Below are 27,228 nucleotides of genomic sequence, written 5' to 3'. Positions count from 1 at the left end.
CACAGAAATCTCAGTTTTGCAATTTTCAATTGACCAAGCCTCATCAAATTTCTAGGGGCAGAGTTCCAGATTTCTATTAATTGTTACATCACCCTGAACAGTTTAGTTCTAATTTTAAGGTAATGCTTGTCCTTTATGGATTAATTCACCAGAGCAAATTAGTCTACCTGTGTCTATCCTTTCATATCCTTTAATCAATTCGATCACCCTTTCCTGTCTCTCTCAGTATCATAATAGGGTTCTCCTTGTCCTAACTTTCCATTCCATAATTTTTCACATTCAAAGAATTATTCTCCACCATTTCCACCACCTCCAGCATATTGCCACCTCCAAGCACATCTTCCCCTCTCCTCCTCTATCAGCATTCTGAAGGCACCTTTCCTTCCTCAACAACCTAGTCCATTCCCCCATTCCTCCACCCACGGCAGCTTCCCACGGCACCTTCCCATGCAATTGCAGGAGGTGTAACACCTGTCCTTTTACCTCTTCTGTCTTCACTGTCCAAGACCCCAGATGTAACAGCAATTTACTTGAACCTCTTTCAGTTTAGTCCATGGTATTTGCTGCTCACAATATGCTCACCTCTGCATTGAGGAGACCAAATGCAGATTGGGTAACCACTTTGCAAACAGCTCTGCTCATTCCATGAGCATGACCCATGTATCCGGTTGCTTGTCATTTTAATTTATCACCTTGCTCCCACGCTCACATTTTTGTTCTCGACCTGTTGCACTGCTCCAGTGAAGCTCAATGCATTTGAAGAACAGCACCTCTTTTTCCCATTAGACACTTTACAACCTCTGGACTCAACATTGAGTTTACCAATTTCAGACAATGAACTCTGTCTTCCACTCTTTGTTTTGCCATGTGCTGGTTTGAATCTTGACTTGCATATTTTTGCTTTCGGACAGAGCTGTCCATTTTTCTGGCATTTGCCCTCTGGACAAAATGCCTTGTTTCTTTACTACTTATCACTTCTTTTGTTCCATGACATCTTTGTCTCTCCTGCCCTTTATCCTATCCCAGACCTTTCCTTTTGTTCTTCCTCCCCACCGCCCCTTTTGACAGTATATAACCCATCACATTTCTACCTTCACTTCTGAGAAAGTCATATTAACTCTGTTTCTCTCCCCACAAATGCTGCCAGACCTATTGAGTATTTCCCACACTTTAGATCACCCCTTGCATTGTCCTACATTGATACAGGACATTCACTTTTAGAGTTTATCCCTCATTGTCCACAGGATGAATTACAAGTCTGTGTGCCTCATCCCATGTTCCAAAAAATTCCCACGCAGCCTATCCTTGTGGTTTCTTGTAGAGAGATTGCTGAACTCTCAACTCATGCTAAATTTGAGAATGTTTCTTTTCGGGGGGCGGGATTCCATTGGGAACTGGCTTGAGATTAGCTGAAATAATTTCACATGGAATCCATTGTAATACTCTGAAACAGGACAGACTTTCATCTCTCTGGGCGGAATTGGATCCAGAGGGTGGTCAGGCATAGTATTCTTATTCTAATAGATTGCACCGCTTAGTTTCCTTAGGTTATGTGGATTTTAATGAAACAAGATGAAAAATGAAATAGCTGATAGTAAGAGTTGTTAAACACATTAAACTTGAACATAATATTGCTCTAAAATTGATACTACAGTTTGGAAGTATTTCAGCTGGAAGAACAATTTTCCATTGTGTGCATGTGTCAGCAGTAATGAAAAATGTTTTTATGGGCTTTGATGGGCTTCTTTTTCCACAGCTTGCAAAACTAATTTTTAAAAAAATGTTTTATATATAAAAAATGTGAACAGCTGAACTGCACGCTAATTAAGGAAGGCCTTTTAAAGATATGCTTCTGATCGAATGCATGACCCATATGAACTTTGTTCATCCAAAAAAGTCCTGTACAGTAGTAAATTACTCATTTCTGTTAAACTAATGAAAATTTACTTAAATAAGGTTTCCCATGTCGAAATGAATGACTGCAATTAAAATGTCTGCAGCTCTTTTAGTCGTAAATTCAACTGAAAATGATTTGTGTTTTATGACACTTGATAATTTACAGCAGCAAGCATGTTGGCAAGATCTATTCTAAGTCTTCATCCTTTGTGGATTACACCAGAAAATCAGTGGAAAAACTGGGAATGGATAGCTCAAAGGTTGGTAGTTTTTGTTTATTAATTCAAGCTATTCCTTGGATTGAGATTGGCACATTGCACCAATTTACTGTCAGGCAAGATACTATTTTCTTCTATAAAAGCAAATCACTGTGGATGCTGGAATCTGAAACAAAAACAGCAAATTCTGGAAAGTCTCAGCAGGCCTGACACCATCTGTGGAGAGAGAATAGAGCTAACGTTTTGAGCCTGGATGATCCGGTTACCCACACTTGAACAATTAGCTCTATTTTGATTTGAGTTGATTTATTGTTGTCACACGTATTGATATACAGTGGAAAGTATTGTTTCTTGTGCGCTATGCAGCCAAAGTATACCGTTCAGAGAGTACATAGAAGAGAAGGAAAGGAGAAGGTGCAGAATGTAGTATTACAGTCATAGCTAGGGTGTAGAGAAAGATCAACTTAATATAAGGTAGGTCCATTCAAAAGTCTGATGACAGCAGGGAAGAAGCTGTTCTTGAGTCTGGGGTATGGTTCAGGTGCATTAGCCATGCTAAATTGCCCTTTAGTGTCCCGGGATGCATAGGTGAGAGGGATTAGTGGGGTAAATATGTGGGATTATGGGGAAAGAGTCTGGGTGGGATTGTTGTCGGTTCAGACTCGATGGGCCAAATGTATTCCTTTTGCACTGTAAAGTTTCTATGGTATGTTTTTTGTATCGTTTCCCCAACGGAAGAAGGTTGAAGAGAGTGCATCCTGGCTGCGTGGGGTCCTTGATTATGCTGGCTGCTTTTCAGAGGCAGAGTCAATGGATGGGAGGCTGGTTTGCGTGATGGACTACGCTATGTTCACAACCCTTTGTAGTTTTTTGCAGTCTCTATTCTCTCTCCACAGATGCTGTCAGACTGGCTGAGATTTTCCAGCATTTTCAGTTTTTGTACCATTTTCTTCTGCCACTTGCTGTTGCTAGAATGTTAAAATGCTTTGTTAGTCTTGCACAAATACTTAATGGTCTGGTAATAACTTCCTCTGTATGGTTTTAAACAAGGTGTTAATCTGTTTAAAATCAATTGATTAATGCCTGTGTTCAAAAAGCACACAGAGAAAATTAGTACAGGCACAATAAGTATTAGTGTGGGAACTGGGCTGGTTAGAATGGGTTGGAATCTGCACCTCTGCTGTGACTGAATTGGACAATCTTCTGTGAATGAGTTTAACTGTATCAAATCTAGTCATGGACACAGTGCATCCGCAACAATCAACAGAGGAATGTATTCTACTTTGAAGTTCGTGCCATCGTGGGCCATTAAAATTTACAGGCCACACAGACTTCTGCACTTTGTACATTCCTGGAGGACAGTTGGAAAGTGGAGATCCTGATAAGAGTACATGTAGAACTCAGCAAAATTGAAGGGAAAAATAAGTAATTTGCACCCTGTAGCAATAACATTTCAACAGGGAAGTCTAATAAATCTTTAGATTGAGTAGCAAGAAATTATAAAATATGACTGGTTATTTTGGCTAATCTCCAAATACAGCAATCCATCAAATGTTGCCAATGAGAGATTGGACTACATGATGAGAATTATATGTTTGCAGTTTCTTCAACTGGATTGTAGGCTTCTTAAAGGCAAAGTATTTTTTAATATATTACATAGTTCTTCTTCATGGCTCTGACTGTGGTTCTTCCAGGGATGACCAACTCTCTCTCAGCTCATGATGCAAATAATGGCCAGAACTTTACCGGCACACCCGCCCCGATTCCGGGCGAGGCTCGGAGAACGGCATTCTCCAATGGCCTCGGGCGGGATCTTACGAACCTCGGGCGGACGTGCCGGTAAAATTCCGCCCAATGCTTCACAAACTTCTGGAATTTAAAAAAATTATTTACTCACTCCGTGATTTGAAGAACTGGTAGTAATATGCAAGTGAATTACCTTTAGTTCAAACAGTCTTTTTTAAATTTTTTCCATGAGAACTCCACTTTGTGGATTAAACATGAAGGAAACAAAAACTGACAGGAGAAGAAACATCAAACTTCAAGTTGGCCAGCTCCAACCTATTTCCAGACATAGGGTGAAATTTTCCCAAAATGGCACAGGGTGCTGGATCAGACAGAAAAGTTGTGTGCAACTCGCTGGTTTCACAGCTGCATTTTCTCACCTGATCACACAGCACCCTGTGCAATTTGTGTTGTTGCAACAGTGTTAGCGAGGATCATGCAGCCAACTGGGGGAGCAGGACCTAAACTCACCGGCAAAACTGGGATCCAGAGATTGGGTACCATTTTTAAGGAGAAACCTGATCAAAAGTTAAAAGCCTCCCTCCAACCCTCCACAAGAACATCGGGATCCCTGGCTAACTTGGGGAACACCCCCAACCCTCACACACAGAAGGACAACTCTTCCCTTCCCGCCCAGCCACTGAAAGATGGAGGCACACCCCTAACACCAGGCAAGTATCAGAGCATCAGGGTGACTCAACCATCCACTCTTACATCACCCACTCCCATAGTCTTGGCACTTCACCCCCAGGCACAACTGCCCCCCCATGGTCCATTGGCCCTCTCCTTCCCCCCCCCCCCCCCCCCCCACACACACACACAAAAGGTATGAGGGAACCCCCCCCCCCCCCCATAATTGGGAAAACACCAAGCCCGCCCCTGCCCTACATGTCCCTCACCACCGGGGGCTATATTCACCTCTGCCCCCAAAGTGGTCATCATAACTGGTTTTCATTTTTCCAAAAACAGTAGTGAATCCTGCTGTCATGACATTATGCCAGCAGCAGGGGAACATCTGATGATCCCGGTAGCAACGGTGTTAGGCCCTATAATGATATTAAAATTCTTTTAAATTCATGGAAATCAGGTTCATGCCCTTTTGGCTCTCTCATGAGAGTTGGCAACCATGACGGGATTTGTGTCCGCATCAAACAAGCCCCGTGCATTGCGCCCGTGATGAATGTTTGCAGGGGTTTCATGAGGTTTTTCAGGTATTTCTACCACTCCCCTGGTGAAATGATGATAAATGATCAAGAGAGTCCACACTGGAACTCACTCCAAGGATCTGATTTTACCAGCACGGCCACCCTGAAACTGGGGCGTGCGAGGCTTGTAGAACGGCATTCCCCGTTGGCCTCGGGCGCGATCTTATAAGCCTCGGACAACCGTGCCAGTAAAATCAGGGCCCAAGTGTTTGTTGAACTCTTTGCCTGAAATTTTACGAGCCCTCTGCTGTACAGATCTCACACATATTGTATTGAGGAGTTGCTCATCTGAGGTGCTCATCAGGAGGGCTAGTGTGTGTTTCCTTTCTAGTCCTGAACGCAAGAGTTAAAACACATAGTGACAGTCAAGTAGAAATGATTTGTCAAAGAGATTATATAAGCATATTTGCTAAGGTGAAAAGATTAAAATGCTGCAGGATAGTTAGGCGTCATCTTTAAGCCAAGTACTGGAATCCACTTATCTGGTATGTTATTTATTTTCCCTTGTGCAGAAATGAATTATACAGATTGAATTGATCAGAACGGATGTTTGGTATGTTCCCAGTACTGTGAAATAAGGCAGAGCAGTGATTTATATCTGACTTTAGTCTCACTAAATGTTTGCTCTTGCCTTCGGAGAGATTGAAAAAATATATGTGCAAGAGACACAACTGTTCAGTCTAAGGCATAGGCAGTAACGTTGCACACCCACATTTTATTATTGTGCACGCTGATCCAGGGCAGGGCGAGTCAGCACCAATAAAAGTAAGATGCACAGATTGTTTATGCGAGTGACTGATGCCACTGAACTGTGGTGGGGGGGGGGGTGGCTGGTAGAGTAATCATTAGATAGGAAATTTCCTTGAAGGTTTGAAAAAAAATTCAAACCAAATTATATGCTTAGAATTTCTATGTTGGATGCACTTTGTCCCAGATTTCCTGGTTTAAATTATGCATTGAGGGATTCAAGTTCCTGAATATCCCCAGATTAGAACTGAATGAGTTAATGGTGATACAAATTCATGTTGAAAAGCATTCAGAATTGTCGGCTTCTTAGGCGTTCTATATGAACTAATAAATAGATTGTGTTGCAGCTGTTTTTAATGGGAAAAAAGACCAAAAAAAAGCTTTGAAAGCAAATCTGAAATGCTCCTTATGCAGATTATTCAGGATTTGTTGAATATGCAGTGGTTTGTCGAATGTAATTTGTTGTAGAAAGCATTCTTTAATACAGAAGTAAGTCTATTCACAGCTAATTTACAAGAAAAAGAGTCTTCAAAAACTTCACATTTTATGTTGTCTGTTATGACAGCTAAGGAGGATAGATATTTGGGTAGATATGTGATTAAAGTTTTGATGCCACCAGCAGATAAGAACATTGTCAGTATGTTGCCTGTAACTTTTCAAAAGATGCAAAGAGTCTGTTATGACCCAGACTATCTATCTCTGAGTGACAAACATCTCCTTTTGAATTCCTTTTCGGTGTAGTTGTTCCCTGTTGTGAGTGATGATGACGGAACTACATTTGTCCTTCGTTGTCATAGGTTGGAGTTTATGATGCTCTGCCAATGAGTTTGAAGGTAGGGGAGTCGGGGGGCTTCCCACTATCTCCCCTCACCTGTAAGAAGTTTTATGGGGGAGACATCAGGCAGCTCTTCTGCCCTTGGGCCTATTGGTTGACCACTTACGGCCGATACTGATATGATACTAATGATGGGGGCTGAGGCAATGCGGGACGTCTTTGGAGACCTCATCGTTCCATCAGAGACAACTGCAGTCAAAGGTCATTCACCCAACTTTAGCCCTCCTCCTGGCTTCTTAAACCTCTCTCTGCACCCTCACTCATCCAAAGAATCCCTACAGTGCAGAAAGAGACCATTCAGCCCAGTGAGTCTGCACTGATTCCCTGAAAGAGCATCCCGCTCAGGCCCTCCCCTCCACCCTATCCCCGTACATTTACCATGGCTAATCTATCTAACCTACACATCTTTGGACACTAAGGGGTAATTTAGCATGGTCACGCCGGCGCCCACTGAATGTCTGTTGAGGGGGGAAGTCTTGGAGAGAATGCTCATTAATTACATGCTAATGTGTTAAAATTAGCTTTCTGAGGTCCCGTAGTGTGTTTCACGCCACTCCAAAAGCGAGGAGCAGTAACATCGGGACTTGGAAACTTACCGGCAGAAATCACACTCTCTGGATTTTGAGCACGCGCCGCCATTCCTGCAGACGGAAAGTGTGGTCTTAAAATTATCTCCATTGGGTTTAATGGAGCCAGCCAGCATGGGTAGTGAACAATAGGCTGAAACCAGGAATCTGCTCACTGGCTTAGGTTACTTTCCCTGAGGCCACCAAGATTTAGTGTTGACTCAGGGATTCTCAGCATGGGTTACCTGTGCCTCCTGAAGGCTGCCCAACAAGCCCTATTGTATTTGGCAGTGATATCCCAGGGGGTCGCTCTTTCCAATGCACTCAGTTAGTGTATGATCAAGGAACCTGGCATCAGGAAGGGAGATGCTTGCTGAGAGTCAAGTCGCTGCCCTTGCATCAGACCATTCTCTTTTTTCCAGCATCCTCTCCCTGTGCCACCCCCATCCACCCTCACTCACCTGCGACCTGGGTTGCCTGTTGAACCGAGGCATGTGGTGTGTTTATTACTAGCAGCAGCCACTGCTCCCAGTGGCGCTGATGGAAAGATGGAGAGCTGCTGCCTCAATATTGCAGGTACTGATTGGCCGGCAGCTCTCACTGGGTGGGATTTTTGCCACTGGGGTCCTAAACCCTCACTAAGGTCCCATGCTGGTCACTTTAAATGCCTGGTCAGTGGGGCCTGCCACCCAGAAGCAACGTAGATCTCCCACTGCGTCTCCAACCAATGGGAGGGACCTCCATTAGGGACCCTAAATCCACCCCAACATTTCAGGTCAATTTCATCAGATGCTGCTGACCAACTTTGCATTTCCAGCATTCTCTGTTTTTATTTCCGGTGATTTCCAGTGTCTGCAGTATTTTGCTTTTGTAGAAATGTGCTGAATTAATGCCAGTTGCTTATCCATAGAGAGGGAACATAAGTCCATTCAGGCTGCCTTAAAGGACCTCCAGGAATGCAGTTTAAGAACCTGGAAGCAGAAAGACTGGTCCCTTCGATAGGATTTGTAGTATATTCTGAGAAGCTGTGAAAATTGGCTAGAAATTAATAAGTATCTTTCGCCCTTCCTAAGAAAACTGGAATACTAATCTACTGAATTTGATCATGTTTTATGTTTTAACACTGTAGCTTGTTTCTCATTTTCAATTTGAGATATTTTTTTCCCCAGCTGCCCGCCCAACTTAATTGGGAAACTAACAAAAGATCTTTTAATATAATTTTGGCAGACTCCTTAATAACTTTACCGCAAATCTAAACTAAATTAATAATATTACTTTTTAACTTTTCTGTGGTGTTGCAAATGAGCAAGTAGCTGTTCTGATGCTGAGGGGTTTTTTTTGTTTCCAACTTTTGCAATTAGCCAAACCCTTATCAACCATAATGGAAGAGCTGGAGAAACCAATTAGTCCTCAACAAATAGAAAATGCTATTAATATACTTCCATTATATAAAGCTCCGAGTTCAGAATGATGCTCATCTGGATTTTATTTAAAGAAAAAAATTGGCACCTTCCTCTGTACCTCTCTTGTTACAGAATTTTAATGAAGCCAGCGGCAAAGGCTACCTACCGGATATATTGCATCCAGCTATCCTTCCTCATTTTTAAAAAGAAAGAATATAAATTGGTTCAATTGTAGCCACATGTCACTCAACAAGAACCACCTGCATTTATATAGAGCCTTTATTGTAGTAAAACATTCCAAGGTGTTTTACACATAAATATTGATCCAAAAATCTTCTTAAACTTGGTTATTGGAGTCCTTAATGAGTGTATTTTGTTCTAGTCAGATGCACTGCTGACAGAAGTAGGACAAGTGTAAATTGTGCAGGGAATAAATGATATCAGTATCTGTGGTTTCCAGTAATGGCAAAAGATTACTTGGCATAGTGGAGTGGACTTGTCCGTTTTGGGTGCTGGAAATTTGGGTTTTCCAAATAAAGTTTGAAGTTGGATTGAAACAATGGGAGAGACCTTTGTTGATGCAGGTATTGTGGTAGAATGCTAGAGAATTGCAAGACCTATCTTTGATCTTTGTTCACAAACAAAAGGATGAGCTGCATGGATGGCTGTAGAAGCATAAACAGCAGCTGTTAAAGTTCACCAGGGTACTGGATATGGCAAGATTAGAGATAAAGAACATAAGGGGCGGAATTCTCTGGCCGTGCTAGTCTAAAAGCCAGAAATTCTCACCTGACTGTCAATGGGCCTTCACATTGTCCACAACCCACCTGCTACCATTGCAGTGGCGGGCGGAGTGGGAGAATCCCGGCCCTAGGTAGATCTTCCTGTATGTTAATAAATACCTCTTGTCCACATCTTACAATTCTGATTTCTCTGTCGTACAAAATGTTTAACGACTTTTCAAGATAGCAGATTAAAGGGTTTGTGGTCTTAAGCTTGGGATTCTGAATAATTTTTAATGTTATTTTCCTTCAGCTATACCCTCTAAATTGTCTCTGGAAGGACTAATGTATCTGGTGTATTAGATTCCTATAATATTAATGAGCTTACTCACTTAAATCTAAACCCCATATTCTGTCAAATGGAACCTGATCTCACTCGGTAAGAAAGGCTGAAGCATTTAAAAAATCTTTTCCACTGCTCTATATTTAGTAACATTTTCTCTTTGCTCCTGTTCTCCGCGTTACTTTTTAGAATCTTTATAATTTTCCGAAGAAAATCTGTTTATTGTTTAACATGCTCGACGGGACATAATTAAACAAAGAACTGAGCATGGTAAAGTTACAACCTGACAGAACAAAAGGACCCAGGCCTCTTATTTCAACTGTTAGTAGTTGTAGGTTTTTTTTATACCTCTTCTCCCAAGCACCAATAAACCACCTGATTATTTATGGGGTAGTTGCAGCTCCAGCTCTTGCACTATGCTACTTGATGTATCAGCAAGTATTATTTAGGAAGTAATACAATCAATTTGTCGCATTGAATACTGGGTTTTTCAGAAAACTGCAAATTAATAAGACGGATTGTTCGTCCCAGGCAAAATAACTTGAAATGGAGGGAATTGTACGAAATGGCCTGGAGCTCCTCGAACAACTAGCTATTTGTGAAAGGACAATAACATGTTAAATATCAGTAATGTAAATGTGTCTACATCGTTTAAAGTCTTGAGTCCCGTGTGTATCCATAATTTGTGGGAATTGGTCCTCAAAGCATAACATGTGCAACAGACCTGTCAGTCTTGCATTTGGTTGGTCTAAATAGCCATTATCTGTTTAATTAACCACACATATTTGCTGAAAGACAGACAGGTTGGAAATATTACCCAGCACAAATCAACACACTCTATCTGAAAGGAAACAACTAATCAAGTTTACTCAAATATTTTCAAAGTTGCCGGTCAGCAACCAGCAAGTGCACATTTTTTTTCAAACTGGCCATACTATTTCCCTCAGTCAGCTGATTACGTATAACAAATAAAAGTTATAATATAAAACAACCAGTCATTACCAATCATTAAACTAAGCCGTAAAATGACCAAAGTTCTGTTGGATATCTGTCCAATAGACCTACCTTCAGGGGCATGACTTCACTGGAGTGTGTCCCATCTGCAAGTATCCCTATATCTCGTCTTCCCGTGCCCAGACCACACGATCACTGATTATTCCCAGTCCCTGCCCTTCCCATGTGCTCCAATGTCCTGCTTCCTCTAGGCCACAACTTACACCTCAGTTCCTCCTGGCTTGAACCTGAGTTCCACGTGTTCACCTGTTTACCGCTCTTAACAGCCTCCTTTTGCCAAATCTAGGTATTCTCTATAAATCCAGCATATACTGCTTATTGCTGCACACCGGCCGTTCCCGCTGGCAGCGAACGCCCATCCCGGGTTCCGCAGCAGAGGAGGGTGCACACCATAAGAAATCCCATTGACCAGAAGATCCTGCCACCAGCCAATAGTGGGCCGCGTCTGCTGTCACAAAACATAGTAAGAAGTCTCACAACACCAGGTTAAAGTCCAACAGGTTTATTTGTCTGGAGACAATACACATCTCTTTAACCTGTGTTTAATGTTCCCTCCAACCACATTATCTGTACCTTTTAAGACCTGGCTGGCTATAGAGATTTGCATTCTAATTAGTATTCTGTAACTTGATTTCTGTGTCTGTGCACTGTTGGAGAACAGATAACCACTCCATCTGACGAAGGAGCAGCACGCTCTGAAAGCTTATGGTATTTGCTACCAAATAAACCTGTTGGACTTTAACCTGGTGTTGTGAGACTTCTTACTGTGCTTACCCCAGTCCAACGCCGGCATCTCCACATCGTCACAAAACATGCAAGGGATGCAGAAAATCCCACCCCACCTCTTTAAGAAAGATGACATACTAAATACACCAGCCATATAAATACAGTGGCTACAAGAACAGGTCAGAGGCTGGGAATTCTGCAGCAGATAACACATCTCCTGACTGTCCCCCATCTACTAGACACATGTCAGGAGTGTGATGGAATGCTCTCCATTTGCCTGGATGAGTACAGTTCCGACAACACTCCAGAAGCTCGACATCATCCAAGTCTGCTTGATAGGCACCCCATCCATGACTTTAAACATTTCACTTCCTCCACTACTTGCACACACTGGCAGCAGTGTGTGCCACCAACAAGATGCACTACAGGAACTCACCAAAGCTCCTTTGACAGTACCTTCCAATCCCATGACCTCTACCACCTAGAAGGACAAGGGCAGCAGGTGCATGGGAATGCTATCAGTTGCAAGTTCCCATCCAAGTCACACCCATGCTGACTTGGAGCTTTTATCACCTGGATTACTGTTGCAGGGTCAAAATCCTGGAACTTCCTGCCAAACAACAATATGGATGAACCTACACTGGATGGACTGCTGCAGTTCAAGAAGGAAACCCACCACTACCTTCTTCAGGAAAATTTGGGATGGGTAACAAACGCTTGCCTTGACAGGGATGCTCACACCCCCAGAGACAAATAAAAAAGCATTTCGTGGGTGCCCTGCTGTTGTGAATGAAGAATTGAAAAGAATAAATTTTAAAGAGTGATATAGACGTGCAGCAGCAAGAAAAAGAGTCAAACATAGTCAACGTGATAGCTTCTTCAGCACTTATGCCATTGATACGTTGATATTCTGCGAAAAGGATCCAAGGATAATTGCATTTTGCCACGTTTGGTGCATTTGTGCAAATGTGCTAAATACTGGTTTCTTGATCTTTTTAACTGAAAGCCTTCAGTCTGTCACAGTCTCTCAATAAGAAGTCTCACAACACCAGGCATCTCCACATCAAAGTCTCTCAAGACTCATTTCATAGAATCATAGAAACCCTACAGTGCAGAAGGAGGCCATTCGGCCCATCGAGTCTGCACCGACCACAATCCCACCCAGGCCCTACCCCCACATATTTTACCCGCTAATCCCTCTAACCTACGCATCCCAGGACTCAAAGGGGCAATTTATAACCTGGCCAATCAACCTAACCTGCACATCTTTGGACTGTGGGAGGAAACCGGAGCACCCGGAGGAAACCCACGCAGACACGAGGAGAATGTGCAAACTCCACACAGACAGTGACCCGAGCCGGGAATCGAACCCGGGACCCTGGAGCTGTGAAGCAGCAGTGCTAACCACTGTGCTACCGTACCGTGAGTAGCTGCACTGTTTTTAAGCGCATAGAATATTTTTGCCTTGTTACAAACTATACTCAGTATATGTTTACAAACCCCAAAATTGATTTACCAGTTTCCCCAATTCCTTCAACAAAGTGTAAGTGAGGGGTTAGTGAGGTGCAGATAGCTCCAACTTCACTTACTGATGACAACATTCCAATGAACTTACTTTTGAACTATTTTTTCATAGTTTCTAATCTGTTCTGAATTTCACTGTAGTGCTATCTTCTCTTCCCAGTAAAAAGATACAGGATTCCAAACTTTCCGCATCTCCAAACCCATACCCAGACCAACTTCAGCCATGGGTTATCTTTCCCTGTAAGCACACAGTTCAATGCCATTATAATGGAGGAGGAGTTGCAGTATTACACCAGGAGAGTCAGGCAGGATGGCTATGGAAACTGGTCCACCATATACTGCACATACATTGCACCAGTCCTATGGGCCCTCTTCAAGGATCTGTGCAGCCAGCTGCACCTATCGCAGGATGTCATGGAATGACCCTGCTAACCTCATCACGAAGATTATCAGCTGCCACAACTGTTTCATCCACAGCAGTGAGTGTGGTAGCAGCCTTCAATGTTTGCAATTTTGCCTTTTTTCCAGCCTGTTACCAGGCATCTGTACAACATTAGCCAGGCAGCTTTTCGTGTCATGCATGTGTAGGAATTAGACGCCCTCTTTCATTGAGCAGCCTAATTCCTCCACTTGGGCATCACCCTTGGGCAGCCGAGGCATAAAGCCAGGGACCTCGACAGAATAGCTGCGTTCCCCAGGGTGCATAATCGTGTGAGCTTACCTCCTTGATGTAACCTTACACCACTTGTTAGAATGTGAAGTGCAGCCAATTTGGCAACTTCTCTCAAGTTGTACTGCTAGGTTTTCAAAGTGGCTTTGGAATCAATTGGTGGTATAACCTGACCTTAAAAGATAACCAAGAAAATGTCAACATTCTGTCGTTTGGCAGAATCATACTTGTAAAAGTGTCTTTTATTTCCTGCTGCTCCTCACTTTTCTCCCTGTCTTGCCCAGTTTCACTCTGAAATATTTCTCCATAAATTACTTGAGGAAACACGGAAACTTTGAGGTCTTACAGAATGAATCAAGGATTTTGATTTAGTAGCTAAAAACACTTGGAGACCCGTCTAAGTCATTTGTCTACCTTTTGTTGTGTTTAAATGGAGTCTTCATATAAGCATTTTCTATTGTGTTTGGTTTCTATAAAAAAAACCTATAAAATTATACAAATTAAACTGTTTTGAAACTGCCAAATATTCCCTGTCACTAGTCTGCAAGAAATGTGCATTTAATGTGCTGAGGTCATTTTGTGGTAATAAGATGCTCCAGATAATTATTCCTTAAATAGAAATATTACAAAACTAGCACCGTTTATACTTGTACATGTTTTTTTTTTAAAAATCATTTATAAACACTGAATGCTATGAAATAATCTCAACTAAATAAGTGAATCTGTAAGTGAAATAATGTGATTAAAGTGATAAGAGATTGTCTGGAATTTTCCCAGGCAAGATTTTTTCCACAAAGCCAGTGCCCCTAAATGCAAGTTGACATTAACTATATTCTGTTGTGTCTTACTTGACTAAATGTGGCAGCGCATGGCACCATAGAAAGGAAGGCACGTCTGCAAAAATTTACTTGACCTCTATCAAATCAAATTGTTTAAGCAACAAGCTTTAAGCCAAAGCTATGTCTTATTATCTCTATGGGGTACACCAACTACATATTGTAACAATTGTACTTTGACAGGTATGTTTATGACATTAGTTGGAACAATGCCAGTTGATCGCATGGTTATAATTGGACTTAGATGTGTGCCTTTTTTCCATTTTTCAGATGTCAGACAGTTTAATACAAGGTTATTATGACAGATACATGCCCCGAATGAAAGAGTTGGAAGCATTTAACCTGGTAAGCTTTGGGGAATAGACATAAAAAGACTTTGCACATGAGAAATAAAGGAAGTATGCTTATTTCTCCAGAATCACTGCTCCTATCGCTGCTGGCCTGACAGTGCAGCCAAAACAAAAGTTTGTTGTGATAGCAATATTTTTCTAACATTGTAAAGATCTGCAATGAGCTAAACACATTGCAGAACCATCAAGCGCAGAGAAGGGTTTTTAAAATATCTTCTGAATAATGGTTCAGCAGTTAATTTCTCTTCAGCAAGAATTCCTGCTGTCTGTAGAAAGGAGACACTATCCTTTTAACATTGGTTTCTGGAACTGAATCAGCCCATACTGTTGGGATAAAAGCCTACTCGCTTTGATGGCTGTAGGAGGTCATAAGTCAATGGAATTTGGACCTACTCGAGCTCATTCACATTGAGCACGGATCCTTGGTACAAATTTGTAGTTTGACCTAAAATGCTAATCCCATTCCATTAAGCCACAGGGTCTGAATGAAAGACAAACCTTGTGGGCTCTCTGGTGCCAAAGTGTACCAGATGCAAGACTGCTTAATGCTGACACTGGCTGCCAGAAATTAAGAAATCTTCCATCACTGACATCTTTTACCTTAACCAGAACAAAAATAAAATCAGCCAAAGAAGTCTTTTTTTAATTTAATCTGAATGTAAATGGCACAGAAACGGATAATTGAGCTAAATTTGCAACTGCTGTGACAATTAGCGCTGCTCGGGCACCTTGATCATGAGAAACTTATTCATGAGAAACTTACTCATTACACATACAAGTAGATGTCTTCAATCCTGTAATATCGCTGGATGCACTTATAATTAAACAGATAATTTCAGTTTGCCTATTGATCTCACAATGTGGTCTGACTTAATGACGTCACTCAGTTCTTGGACTTAACTAGGAAGGTTTTGAGCTACAAAATGTAGTTAAGTAGAACTTGTGTTGTTGAGAAAAAGATACATGTTTTAAAACATTGGCTATTATACATTTAAGGCATCAAAATGTCTGTAATATTTAGTTTTATTGATTGTTTGCTGCTGTCCAAGGATTCACCTCTAATCCATCTTGCAGTACTGGTGAACAAGCCATAAATTTTTCCAGAATTTCTAATGACCGATTGTTGTCCTTGGGAGCTGTGTGCCAGTAGATTCTGCTGGACAGAGTAACAAACAATTTCACGTTCCTGGCTGTCCATCTGAAAACAGTCCTAACAACACATATTATTGCTCAGACATTCTTAATAGCGTAAAGGGAACACTTTAGCAGCTATGCTACAGTGCCTCTCTGCACAGACTTTATTTGCAGCTTTGTTGGCAGCTAGTCTAAGGAATCCAACAAAGAGCATACTGTGTCTCTTGGTAAAACATATTGTGTCTTGTATATTCCAGAATTGTGTTAATTAGGACAAGGAAAAGGAAGAGGTCATTTTCTCATATAATGTGTTGGCATATTTATGTATAGCATTCTTAATTAACTTTTACTAAGACCTGCTTGATGCTCAAATACTTTGGAATTTCAGAATATTATATTGACATAAGAATCTATACCATATGAGCAAAAGTCGTGAACCTGAGTGAAAAATACTTTCTATTAAGTACAATTAGGGACAGCTGTTTAAATAGATTAATAATTAAAACTATTGAATACGTCATTCAACTTGGGTATCTGAGGAGCTGATACTTAGGAACTACTTAACCAGGCAATTGAAACTGTTTTATGCATCTTTTTTTCAGCTGAAAGTAGCCTTAGCCCCTTGTATAGAAGGATTGATTCTTTTGGACCGGCTTTGCTACCTCAAGGAACAGGTAACTGTGCCTCTCACTGGCTGGTGCATGTAGGGTAGCCAAATTACACCATAGATTTCATTCCCATAATGTAATTACAGGGATTTTCAGAAAATGCTGTATTTCTTTGAATTGATCTCTATAACTTTGTATCCTTTAAAATGTATGGCTAACAGATGTTCTTTATATTTGATACAGTTGCATTTGTTTGTCTCACTTCATCAAAAATGCTGGCAAATGAAATAAAGCCATTAGACAGAGAACAGTGCATAATCCTATTGCGATAAATACTTTACAATGATGAGGTAGAAACAGAATAAAATAGTGAAATTACAATACCTTAATTGCAGTGAATTACCTATATTAGTTACAACAAATTATTTACACATGGTAACTACTATAATTACAATATGATTTCATCATTAAATACAAGATTACATGTGCAGGGACACACATGTATTCAATGTAAAATGGCATGTGTTTTTGCTGATGCCTTTTAATGAACCATCTGAGAGATTTCTAAAACTTCCATCTTTTGCAGGACAACATAGCTTGGTCAGCACTGGTACAGCTGTTTGATCCCCTGAAGTCCCCAAGATGTTATGCAGTAATTGGTGTGAAGAAGTAGCACTGTTCCAAGTTTACTTATCATATTATTGATACATGATAAATCTTCATTCCATGTCTTTTGGTTTATCTATTCCTTAACAACTTAAATTCCTGAAAGTAAGAAGTCCGAAGATGCCAGATTTTCCATCATATTTTTAAACCGTTGATTTACAAATTTTGCACACATGAGAATGTAATGAACAAATGGAAAGCATTTGAGCGGGAAAGTCATTTTTCCATGTTCTTGGCAAGACTTGCTCGGCTGAAAGAGCAAAGTTGCAGTCAACTTTTCATAATACAAAAAAAATAAAGATTTTAGTTCAGAAGCAGCAAGATTATATGGGCCTCTTCACTCTGTGTAAACAGAAATGTGTTATTATTCGTTCCTAATGGAAAATTAATTCAAATCTACTTGCCTGCGTGTTTTTGTTAGAGAACTTAAATGATGCTGAATAAGTGGTAAATGGAGGTGCCAGTTAGCTCAGCTAGTGTGTGATTCAGAATAATGGCAACCATGCAGGGTTCAATTCCCATTCCAACTGAGGTAGACTTTATCTAATCAAACCTAGCCATTGCTTTCCTCATTCCTATGAAATTTGCTCTGTTTGGCACTCTTATTTTGGACTCGGGTATGTCACTTTCCCCACGGGGTGACACGATGGCACAGTGGTTAGCAGTGCTACCTCAGGGCCAGGGACCTGGGTTCGATTCCTGGCTTGGGTCACTGCCTGTGTGGAGTCTGCACATTCTCCCCATGTCTGTGTGGGTTTCCTCTGGGTGCTCCGGTTTCCTCCCACAGTCCGAAAGACGTGTTAGGTGCATTGGCCATTCTAAATTCTCCCTTAGTGTGCCCAAACAGGCACCGGAGTGTGGTGACTAGGGGATTTTCACAGTAACTTCATTGCAGTGTTAATGTAAGCCTACTTGTGACACTAATAAATAAACTTTAAACTTTAACTTTAACTTAGTGTGGAATTAAATTGTCTTGTGGTCACTTTTTCCAATTTGTTCCATGAGGATCTTTTACCATGTGATTGCTAATTAACCCTGCCTCAGTACACAATACACATCCAAAATAGCTTTATCTCCAGTTGGTACCACAATGTATCTTTCAAGGAAACTGGCAGAAGTGCATTCTACAAACTCATCTTCCAGATGCCTTTGTCAATTTAATAATCACAATCTATTTGAAGATTAAAGTCTCCCACGTTGGAACCTCCAATTATTTCTTGTTTAATGCTCTCACCAGCAATGAAAAAAGTGGAACTTACTATCAGAAGGAGTGTTTGAGATGACTTGCATAAATAAGCACGAGACTGTGAGGAATAGAAGAATCTGTTGAAAAAGGGTGGATGGTCTTTCATGGGGAGCATAACACAGACATAGATTGTTGGGTTGATTTGGTCTGTTTTTGTGATGTACTTTTAGAAATATATTTAATTCTTGTGGAATTAAGTAGGATGTGTTGAATCTTGATTCTTGGTGCATCCCCAACGGAGAGGTCGACAGCCTGCTGACTGCTATGTCCTATTGTCTGTGATGACCGAGACTTGGAGGGCCCCAGCCTGCTTTTGGGGCCCTGCTGTGTGGCGGTACCACCTTCCTTGCCCTGTGAAGCTGGAGTTGAAGCGGTCACAGGAAGAGGGAATTTGGATGGGCAGGACAATCCTGGAGTCACCTGGATAAATGACCCTGGGGCGTGCACCAGCTGATCCTTTTCCTTGTGGATGTCCAAGGGCCCCAGGCTGCCTCCTTAAGGGAGGGGAAGCTGGAGTGAACTTGAGAAGCCCTGCTCCTCCTTGGTGTTGACACTAGCGGATGTCAGTAGGAGCCTCTGCATGGAGTGCAGCTCCTGCAGCAGGGAAGGACAGAAGTCCTGGACTAAAGTCTCTCTGGTAGCTGCCACCCTAGCGGTGTTGACCTTGATGCATTTATCTGTCAGTGCAATCAGCTCAGTCTGAAGGTGGACCTCCTCTATGGAGCCTTGCAGTCTGAGGAGTGCAGAAGACATCACTTTCTAATTTTCCCTACCTTGCCTTTAGAGCTCTAGCAACCGAAGCATGACCGAGTCCAGAGGCTCGTCATCTGACTGGGACTCAGTAGATTCCTGATCTCCAGCAATCTGCCAAATGCCAACACCCTTGGATGCCCCTTGCTGCTGTCTGCTGCAGATTTGAAAGTGCAACGTGTTCACCAGATTGTGACCCCAAGGCTATTCTCGAACTAGGTCCCACCGAGCTGTGTGTCTCTGTGCTGGTGGAGGGTGTAAATGAACGCTGTGACGGTTCATCCACTTCAGGATCTGTGAATTGATAGGAACAGGAATGGTTCATGTTCTCAGTGACTAGCTGAATGGCTCTCTCAAAGTCCATGAGGACATTCAGTTCTGGCATCCCTCCACCTATTTGGGAACTCTCCCTCCTGTTGTGAGCCAATGTTTCCTACATGAAGGCAGATAGAGAGGGTGTATGCAGGACACGTGCCAGGGCAGATGATAAGGATATCTGGCATGTGTGGTCGGTGAGTGGGACCAGGGAGGTGATGAGGACACGACCCGCAGCGAAGATGAAGGTATGTGTGGAGAGTTTGTGGTGATGCCCCTTGAACTGGCATTGAGGGAGATCCCTGTAGATGTGTGATGGGTCTCCATTTGTGAGTTGTAAGTGGTAAGAATAGCGACTTGGCAGAACGGAGATCATTCATCCTTTTGTGGCACTGGATGGCTGTTCTCTTCTGCAGGGCGTTGGCACTGACTACTGCTGCCACCACGTTCCATTCTCAATTTGTCTAATTGGTTGCAGGTCTTTGCCCAGACCGTGGGTACAGTACATTGCGGTGGGCCTCCACTGCATCCAGGAGACGTTTGAGGGAAACGTCAGTAAACTTGGGTGTCAAATGTTTCCTGGGTCTGGCAGCTATGACTTCACAGCAAACTCTGAAGTGTGCTAGCTGTGCGCCGGGGTGGCCTTTAAATATGGCACCCGGATCATTGAAGCGCTGAGGTGGTGCTGGGGTGGGCAAATCAGAGACTGCCTGCCAACGAAATGGCATGGAGCCTGTCCCTGGAAATCTCTTTCACCATATGGAGTTGTGCCTATCTGATGACAGATAATTGCCGTGGTCTGCCATAAGTACCTGCGGCAGTGGGAGGAAAAAGCACCTGGTGATGGGGCCTTTATATGGCTATGTTCTGCCCACTTATGAATGGGCACTGGGTGTCTAATTAAGACCCCCAGCAGTAGAATCAGTGCAGAAGAAGCCCATTTGGCCCATCGAACTTGCACCGACAACAATCCCATCCCGACCCTATCCCCGTAACCTCACGTATTTACCCTGTTAATCCCCCTGACACTAAGGAGCAATTTATCATGGCCGATGCACCTAACCTGCACATCTTTGGACTGTGGGAGGAAACCGGAGCACCCGGAGGAAACCCACACATACACGGGGCGAACGTGGAAACTCCACACAGACAGTGACCTGAGGCTGAAATTGAACCCAGGTCCCTGGCGCTGTGAGGCAGCAGTGCTAACCACTGTGCCGCCCCAAGGTGTGCCCCTTCAGAATAGAATCTTGTAGGTTTCAATAAGATCACCTTCTGAACTCCTGAGAGCATAGGCTCAATGTACTTACCCATCAATACACATGACAATACACATCTCTTTAACCTGTGTTGAATGCTCCCTCCACCCACATTGTCTGTACATTTAAGACCTGGCTGGCTGCAGAGATTTGCATTCTAATCAGTATTCTGTAATTTGATTTCTGTGTCTGTGCCCTGTTTGAGAACAGATATCCACTCCATCTGACGAAGGAGCTGTGCTCCGAAAGCTTATGGTATTTGCTACCAAATAAACCTGTTGGACTTTAACCTGGTGTTGTGAGACTTCTTACTGTGCTTACCCTCTCAACACAGGGCAACAGCCTCATCCCAGGGATTGACTTAGTGAACCTTCACTGTTCCACCTCCAATGCACTTGTTTCCTTTTTTTAAATATGGAGATCAAAACTGCACAGACTATTCAGGTTGTGGTCTCACCAAAGCCTTGTACAATTGTAGCAATACTTCTTTATCCCTGGACTCCAATTGCTTTAAAGGTCAAAATGCTGCACCTCATAGAATCCCTCCAGTGTAAAAGGAGGCCATTCAGCCCATCGAGCCTGCATCAACAACAATCCCACCCAGACCCAATCCCACGTTTTCACCCTGTTGGTTCCCCTGACACTAAGGGGCAGTTTAGCGTGGCTAATCCACCTAACCTGCACATCTTTGGAGTGTGGGAGGAAACTGGAGCACCCAAAGGAAACCCACACAGACATGGGGAGAAAGTGCAAACTGCACACTGTTACTCGAAGCGGGAATTGAACCCGGGTCCCTGGCACTGTAAGGCAGTCATACTAACCACTGTGCCACCATGCCACCCTCCTGCATGCTAGCATTCCGCATTCCTTGTGCGAGCACTCCCAAATCTCTTTGAACATCAACATTTACAAGTTGCACACTTTAAAAAAATATTCTTCTACTTTTACAGCTAAGGTAAATAACTTCAGACAGCTCCACATTATACTCCATCTGGTTGCACACTCCTTCATCAATCAATTGAAAAATATTCAATGACCCTACCTCCACTGTTCTCTGGGGAAGAGAATTCCACAGATTAACAATCTTCTGAGAAAAAAACCTCTTCATCTCCATTTTAAATGGGAGACCCCTTATTTTTAAACTGTACTCCGTAGTTCTACTCTCTCCTATAAGGGCGGCACAGTGGTTAGCACTGTTGCCTCACAGTGCCAGGGACCCGGGTTTGATTCCTGGCTTGGGTCACTGTGTGGAGTTTGCATGTTCTCCCCGTGTCTGTGTGGGTTTCCTCCAGGTGCTCTGGTTTCCTCCCACAGTCTGAAAGACGTTCTGAATAGGCGCCAAAGTGTGACGACTAGGGGAATTTCACAGTAGCTTCATTGCAGTGTTAATGTAAGTCTTGCTTGTGACTAATAAATAAACTTTAAGGGAAAGCAGCTTCTCAGCTTTCAATTACTCAATTCTGTTCAAAATTCCCCTAATATTTCTTTGGCTTTGACCCTCAAAGGCAGGAGTAACTAATGTCCTAACTATGTTCGGGATTGTGGGTTTTAAACATAAATAAAAAATTGTGGTTTGCACACGTAGATTCAGACTAATAACAACAAGGTTTATTGTAAGAGTTGTTGCCTGTACAGAGTAGAAACTGAAGCTAAAACAGCAACCTGTGCAACACCCTAACAACATCACTATCAAATCATGTGACTGGCTCTTGACGTAATCATGCAACTAATTAAACATAGAACAGTAACTTACTGTAACAGTGAACAAATGGGAAGAATTCCGCATCTGCAACATTCTGGCTTTTGAAGACCTAGATTATTAAACCACCTCCTTCTGAGTAAGATTATGTCTAACTTAATTGGTGAGAGAGCCAAAGGTGTCAGGATGGCTGTGGCTGGATGTAGTGCCAGGACATCCTGGTTGCCAACAGCTCTGACAATATCCAGCGCATCCTGATTTTCACAGGTAGGGATCTCCATCCTGGCAGCCACATGTTGCCAAAGGTAACAATATAGAGGTGTGGATGGGGCAGAGTAACAGCTCCAACAAGGTGGTTGCTATCTGAAACGGAAGAGTTTCTGCATGTTTCTACTGGAATGCCCAGATTCCAAACTCTAATCTGATTGCCTGACAGCTCTTGCAGTCCCAGCAATGCTAGAACTCAGTAATGGACAATGCTGGGATTACAGAGAGGCCCTGCAGAAGTGGACCATGGCATCCAGACTCAGGTAAACCCTGGGCTTTTAGGGCACGGAGGGATCGCGCACCTGGAGATGAGGACATGGGTGTGGGAGCCAGGTTTGGGAGAGCAGATAGGGAGGCACAACGTGTGGAGTATTGGGGACAGGGCAATGCCCAAAAGGCACGCTCCAAAGAATGTACCCCCCACTTCCTTTCTGTGTTTTCACTAACTTGGATGAGAAAATGGCCCTTTTGCTCTCGCCTGCCTACCATTATATTGAGGTAAATCAATTAACCAAGTAAACTAAATTAAATAAACTGAGGGATCAAGTAAACTGAGGGACACATTAAAGGGACAGTCCCTTAAAGGGATACTGCCTTAAACAAAAACAAATCACACATGAAACTTAAAACACCAAACCAAAGTGTAATGAAGAGGATTGAAAAGACACCAATTCCCATGCTCATTGGACACAGAAGGTCTCAAAGGTGTCGATGGACTCTGCATGCTCCCTCTCCAGTGCCACCTGGCTGCCAATGTAGCCACGGTAGAGAGGCAGAAAGTCAGGTTGGATGACCCCCCCCTCAATCGCCCACTGTCTGGATCTGTTGGTGGCAAGTTTGGCCAAGCGCAGGAGCAGGTTCACAAGGATGTCCTCCCCCTTCCCCACCCCTCTCTGCACCAGGTGGCACCAGATCAGGAGCGTTGAGCTGAAGTGCAAATGAAACTTTAACAAAAGGTTTTTAAAATAACTAAAAAGGGAGTGCAGTCTAAAACAGCCTATATAGGCATGGTCCACATACTCCGCAAGGTTGCAAAAAGGGCAGGCATCTTAGTCCATGAACCAACACAATCTACGGTTGCATGGGTCTGCTATGAGCAACATAGCGCCCCCCTCCCCCCACTCTCCCAGATCCCCATTGTAAAAGGGAAGGACTCCTCCGTAGAATCTGTCGCCTGCCTACCACTGGCCAGTGTATTATGGCATTACAATTGCCCACTGAAAGGCCTCAACAGGCCCAAGAGCAAGTGGGCTAGTGGATGCCTTATCATCCATCCCTTCCTCCCATTATGGGGACCAAGTCAGGGGTGGGCAGGAAGGCAGTGGACTAGCCACTAAACATATTTTGGATGACTGCTCCCCACCCCTCTGAAAATATGCCCCATGAGGGGAGTTGGAGGGTGGGGTCTATACAACCCAACCCACATTTCAGGTCGGTGACACTTTATCAGAATTGAGAGTGCTTGGAGGTGTAAGAGTTTTTAACCAAGGCTCGGAAAGGTGGACGGGGGAGGGATTGGCAGCTGTTGGTGATGATTCTGCTTTTTCCCATTTACACCGCCTCGAGGCAGATCTTTTTTTAACTCTTGTCCTTTTCCCAATAGCATCACCACTTGACTGTTATTCCTTTTGCCATTTAATCTCTCCTGCCTTCCAGCCGAGAGAACTTCACGTTTGTTCTTTCTTTCCCTCCACAACACCACCCCCGCCTGCACCTCTCAATTCCACACCCCTGCCTCGCTTAAAACTGTTCCATCTTTAAGCATTCCCAATTCCTGTTGCAGGGTCATTGGCCTCAAATATTAACTATTTTTTTTATCTCACACAGATGCTGCTAGACCTGCTGAGTAGTTCCAGCACTTTTCTGTTTTTATTCCAGTCTTGGCTACTTGTCAAGTTGGGGTGCGGGAGAGAAACGAGGAACTTTCCATCGAGAGGGGGTTGGGCAGGATAGCGAATCGTTTGGTTTCACATTGCACTCCATTCTCATTCGCATTGACTCTGCTTTATCGTATTTCCTTTTTCACCTCCTCACTGAGCTTTCCATGTTCAGCCTGACATTGCCCTATTTTCCTCAACGATTCTCGTGATGTCTGTGTGCGATTAAATGTATTTAATTTGTCATATTGTACTTCTTTCTACCGTGTCATGCTATTATCACCAACCACTAGATTATCTCCTATTTACTTTTCATGTGTGTGTGTGTGTGTCCACCCCGCCTTCCCCACCCTTTGATATGTTTCTTTTATAAATGCTGTTCGTCTGTACTTTCCTCCCGTGTTCTGATGAAGAGTTACACCTGGAAGGTTAACTGGTTTGTTCTCACCACAGATGTTGACTGGACTGTTAAGTGTTTCCAGGATTTTCTGTGTTTGTTTCGGTTTCCCAGTGCCTGCAGTTTTTGGTTTTAACCTCTTTTCTGCTGGGAAATCTCTGCCCACTGCTTGCTGCCTCTCCAGTGGGACAGCCCGTCTCAAAAGCATTGTTTTTCAACCTGGAATCAGTGATGCAGAATGAAGAAATAGAACCAGTGAGTTTGCCACAGTGGAAAGAGCATTGTGGAAAAGAATACAAATGTGAGATGATGAATTACAACAAAAGGATTTAAAAAAAGAGAAACAAAGCTATGAAGGACCTTAAAACACCTTGGAATTATGCATATTTTGCATAAAAATGAGATGAGATTTCACGTATTGGTATACAGTGAAAAGTATTGTTTCTTGCACGCTATACGGATAAAGCATAACGTTCATAGAGTACATAGGGGAGAAGGAAAGGAGAGGGTGCAGAATGTAGTGTTACAGTCATTGCTAGAGTGCAGAGAAAGATCAACATATTATAAGGTAGGTCCATTCAAAAGTCTGATGGTAGCCGGGAAGAAGCAGTTCCTGAGTCGATTGGTACGTGATCTCAGACATTTGTATCTTTTTCCCGATGAAAGAAGGTGGAAGAGAGAATGTCCTGGTATGTCGTGGGGTCCATGATTATGCTGACTGCTTTCCCGAGGCAGTGGGAAGTGTAGACAGAGTCAATGGATGTGAGGCTGGTTTGCGTGATGGACTGGGCTACGTTCACAATCCTTTGTAGTTTCTTACGGTCTTGGTCAGAGCAGGAGCCAGACCAAGCTGTGATACATCCGGAAAGGATGCTTTCTATGATGCATCTGTAAAAATTAGTGAGAGCCATAGTGAGCATGCCAAATTTCCTTCGTCTCCTGAGAAAGTAGAGGCATTGGTGAACTTTCTTAACCGTAGCATCAAGACCTCTACTATGAAAGGACATTGTGTTTTTAGAAAAGGGAATAATGAGAAGGGCCAGTTATTGTTATTGTGGCAATGTCGCTCAAAAGTAACCTGATCTGTTCTGAAATAGTCTATATGCTTGACTTGAGCAGCAAAATCTATTTGATAGTTGTTGCTCCTGAGGTGCTCTCCTGTTCATGCAATGGCAGGTATTTTGTGGAAGTGAAATACCAAGCACTTTGAAGCCACAAAGGACAATAATGCACCCATCTTTTGCCAGTGTTTTTCTCTTGCTTTTTCCTGCTTTTTTCTCCTTTCCAGAAAGCGATGATACTTTCTGTGAACTTTTACACAGACGCAGCCAGCTATTCTTCAAAGGTGAGGTGAATTGTTGAGTGTAAGGTATTCAATCATAGGGGACCTCCCAGCCAAGGACAAAGGTGACTGGATAGAGGTCAGAAACTGGAACCCGAGCTACATTATCCCCTCCTGAGTGCTGCAGTTAACTGTAGCATCATTACTAGCGTCTAAAATGAGATTTACTAACTCAGCGAATCGTATAGCACAGCAGCAGATCATACCTATTCACCGATGAAGCCCAACTCAATTTTCAAAAAACTTAATTGGGTGATGGCCAACCCCAGTGAGGTGAGAGAAAATCTGGTCCAGGTAAATTGGAAGCAATCTAATGGAACAAACAGCTTCAGTTTGGGTACAGTTGAGGTACATTTTCACAAAGGGGAAAGTTAGGACAAACAAAACTAGAGCTCCTTGGGTGAGGACACTGGTGGTAAGATAAAGCAGACAAAGCTTGCTAATGACAAATAGGTGGATAATACAACTGAGAATCAGGCTGAATGTGGAAAGTTCAGAAAGGAGGTGAAAAAGGAGAAATAAAAAACAGACTGGATGGGAGTAGCCCCCTCCAAGCCGCAGCATTTTTCCTGGTGACAGAAGTGGTCCACTATTGGCTGGCAGTGGGCTCTTCCGGTCCTGCTGATGTCTACATGGTTTTGCATGCCATGCGCCACCAGGGAACGCACCACGGGGATTGCCATCGATGGGACAGGAAGAGCCCACCAGTGTGTGTGGAAAATTTCAGCAGTATGTTAAGAGACTGGTAGCTATAATATAAGGGAATGCAAAAGTTCCCTACAGGCATATAAAAAAGTAAAATGAAGGTGGGGGGGCGGGGGGGAACTG

General features: G+C 42.9%; 1 protein-coding gene across 4 annotated transcripts in view; it reads left to right on the top strand.

Annotated features, from left to right (window-relative positions):
• Window positions 1-21,104, top strand: part of mettl25 (methyltransferase like 25) — a 70,783-nt gene extending 49,679 nt beyond the window's left edge. For 3 of the 4 annotated variants that reach the window (XM_078219784.1, XM_078219785.1, XM_078219786.1), the window contains 4 exons: window positions 2,063-2,156; window positions 14,761-14,835; window positions 16,577-16,648; window positions 17,169-18,191. In XM_078219784.1, the coding sequence (XP_078075910.1) occupies window positions 2,063-2,156; window positions 14,761-14,835; window positions 16,577-16,648; window positions 17,169-17,255 (328 nt within the window). In that variant the 3' untranslated portion in view covers window positions 17,256-18,191. Of the gene's footprint in view, window positions 1-2,062; window positions 2,157-14,760; window positions 14,836-16,576; window positions 16,649-17,168; window positions 18,192-20,738 lie in introns of those variants that run through there. The other variant, XR_013498724.1, reaches the window with a different exon arrangement.
• Window positions 21,105-27,228: the final 6,124 nt, after the last annotated feature.

Source organism: Mustelus asterias, chromosome 9 (assembly GCF_964213995.1).
Source record: "Mustelus asterias chromosome 9, sMusAst1.hap1.1, whole genome shotgun sequence".
Classification (NCBI taxonomy): domain Eukaryota; kingdom Metazoa; phylum Chordata; class Chondrichthyes; order Carcharhiniformes; family Triakidae; genus Mustelus; species Mustelus asterias.
This window is presented reverse-complemented; position numbering and strand designations above follow the sequence as displayed.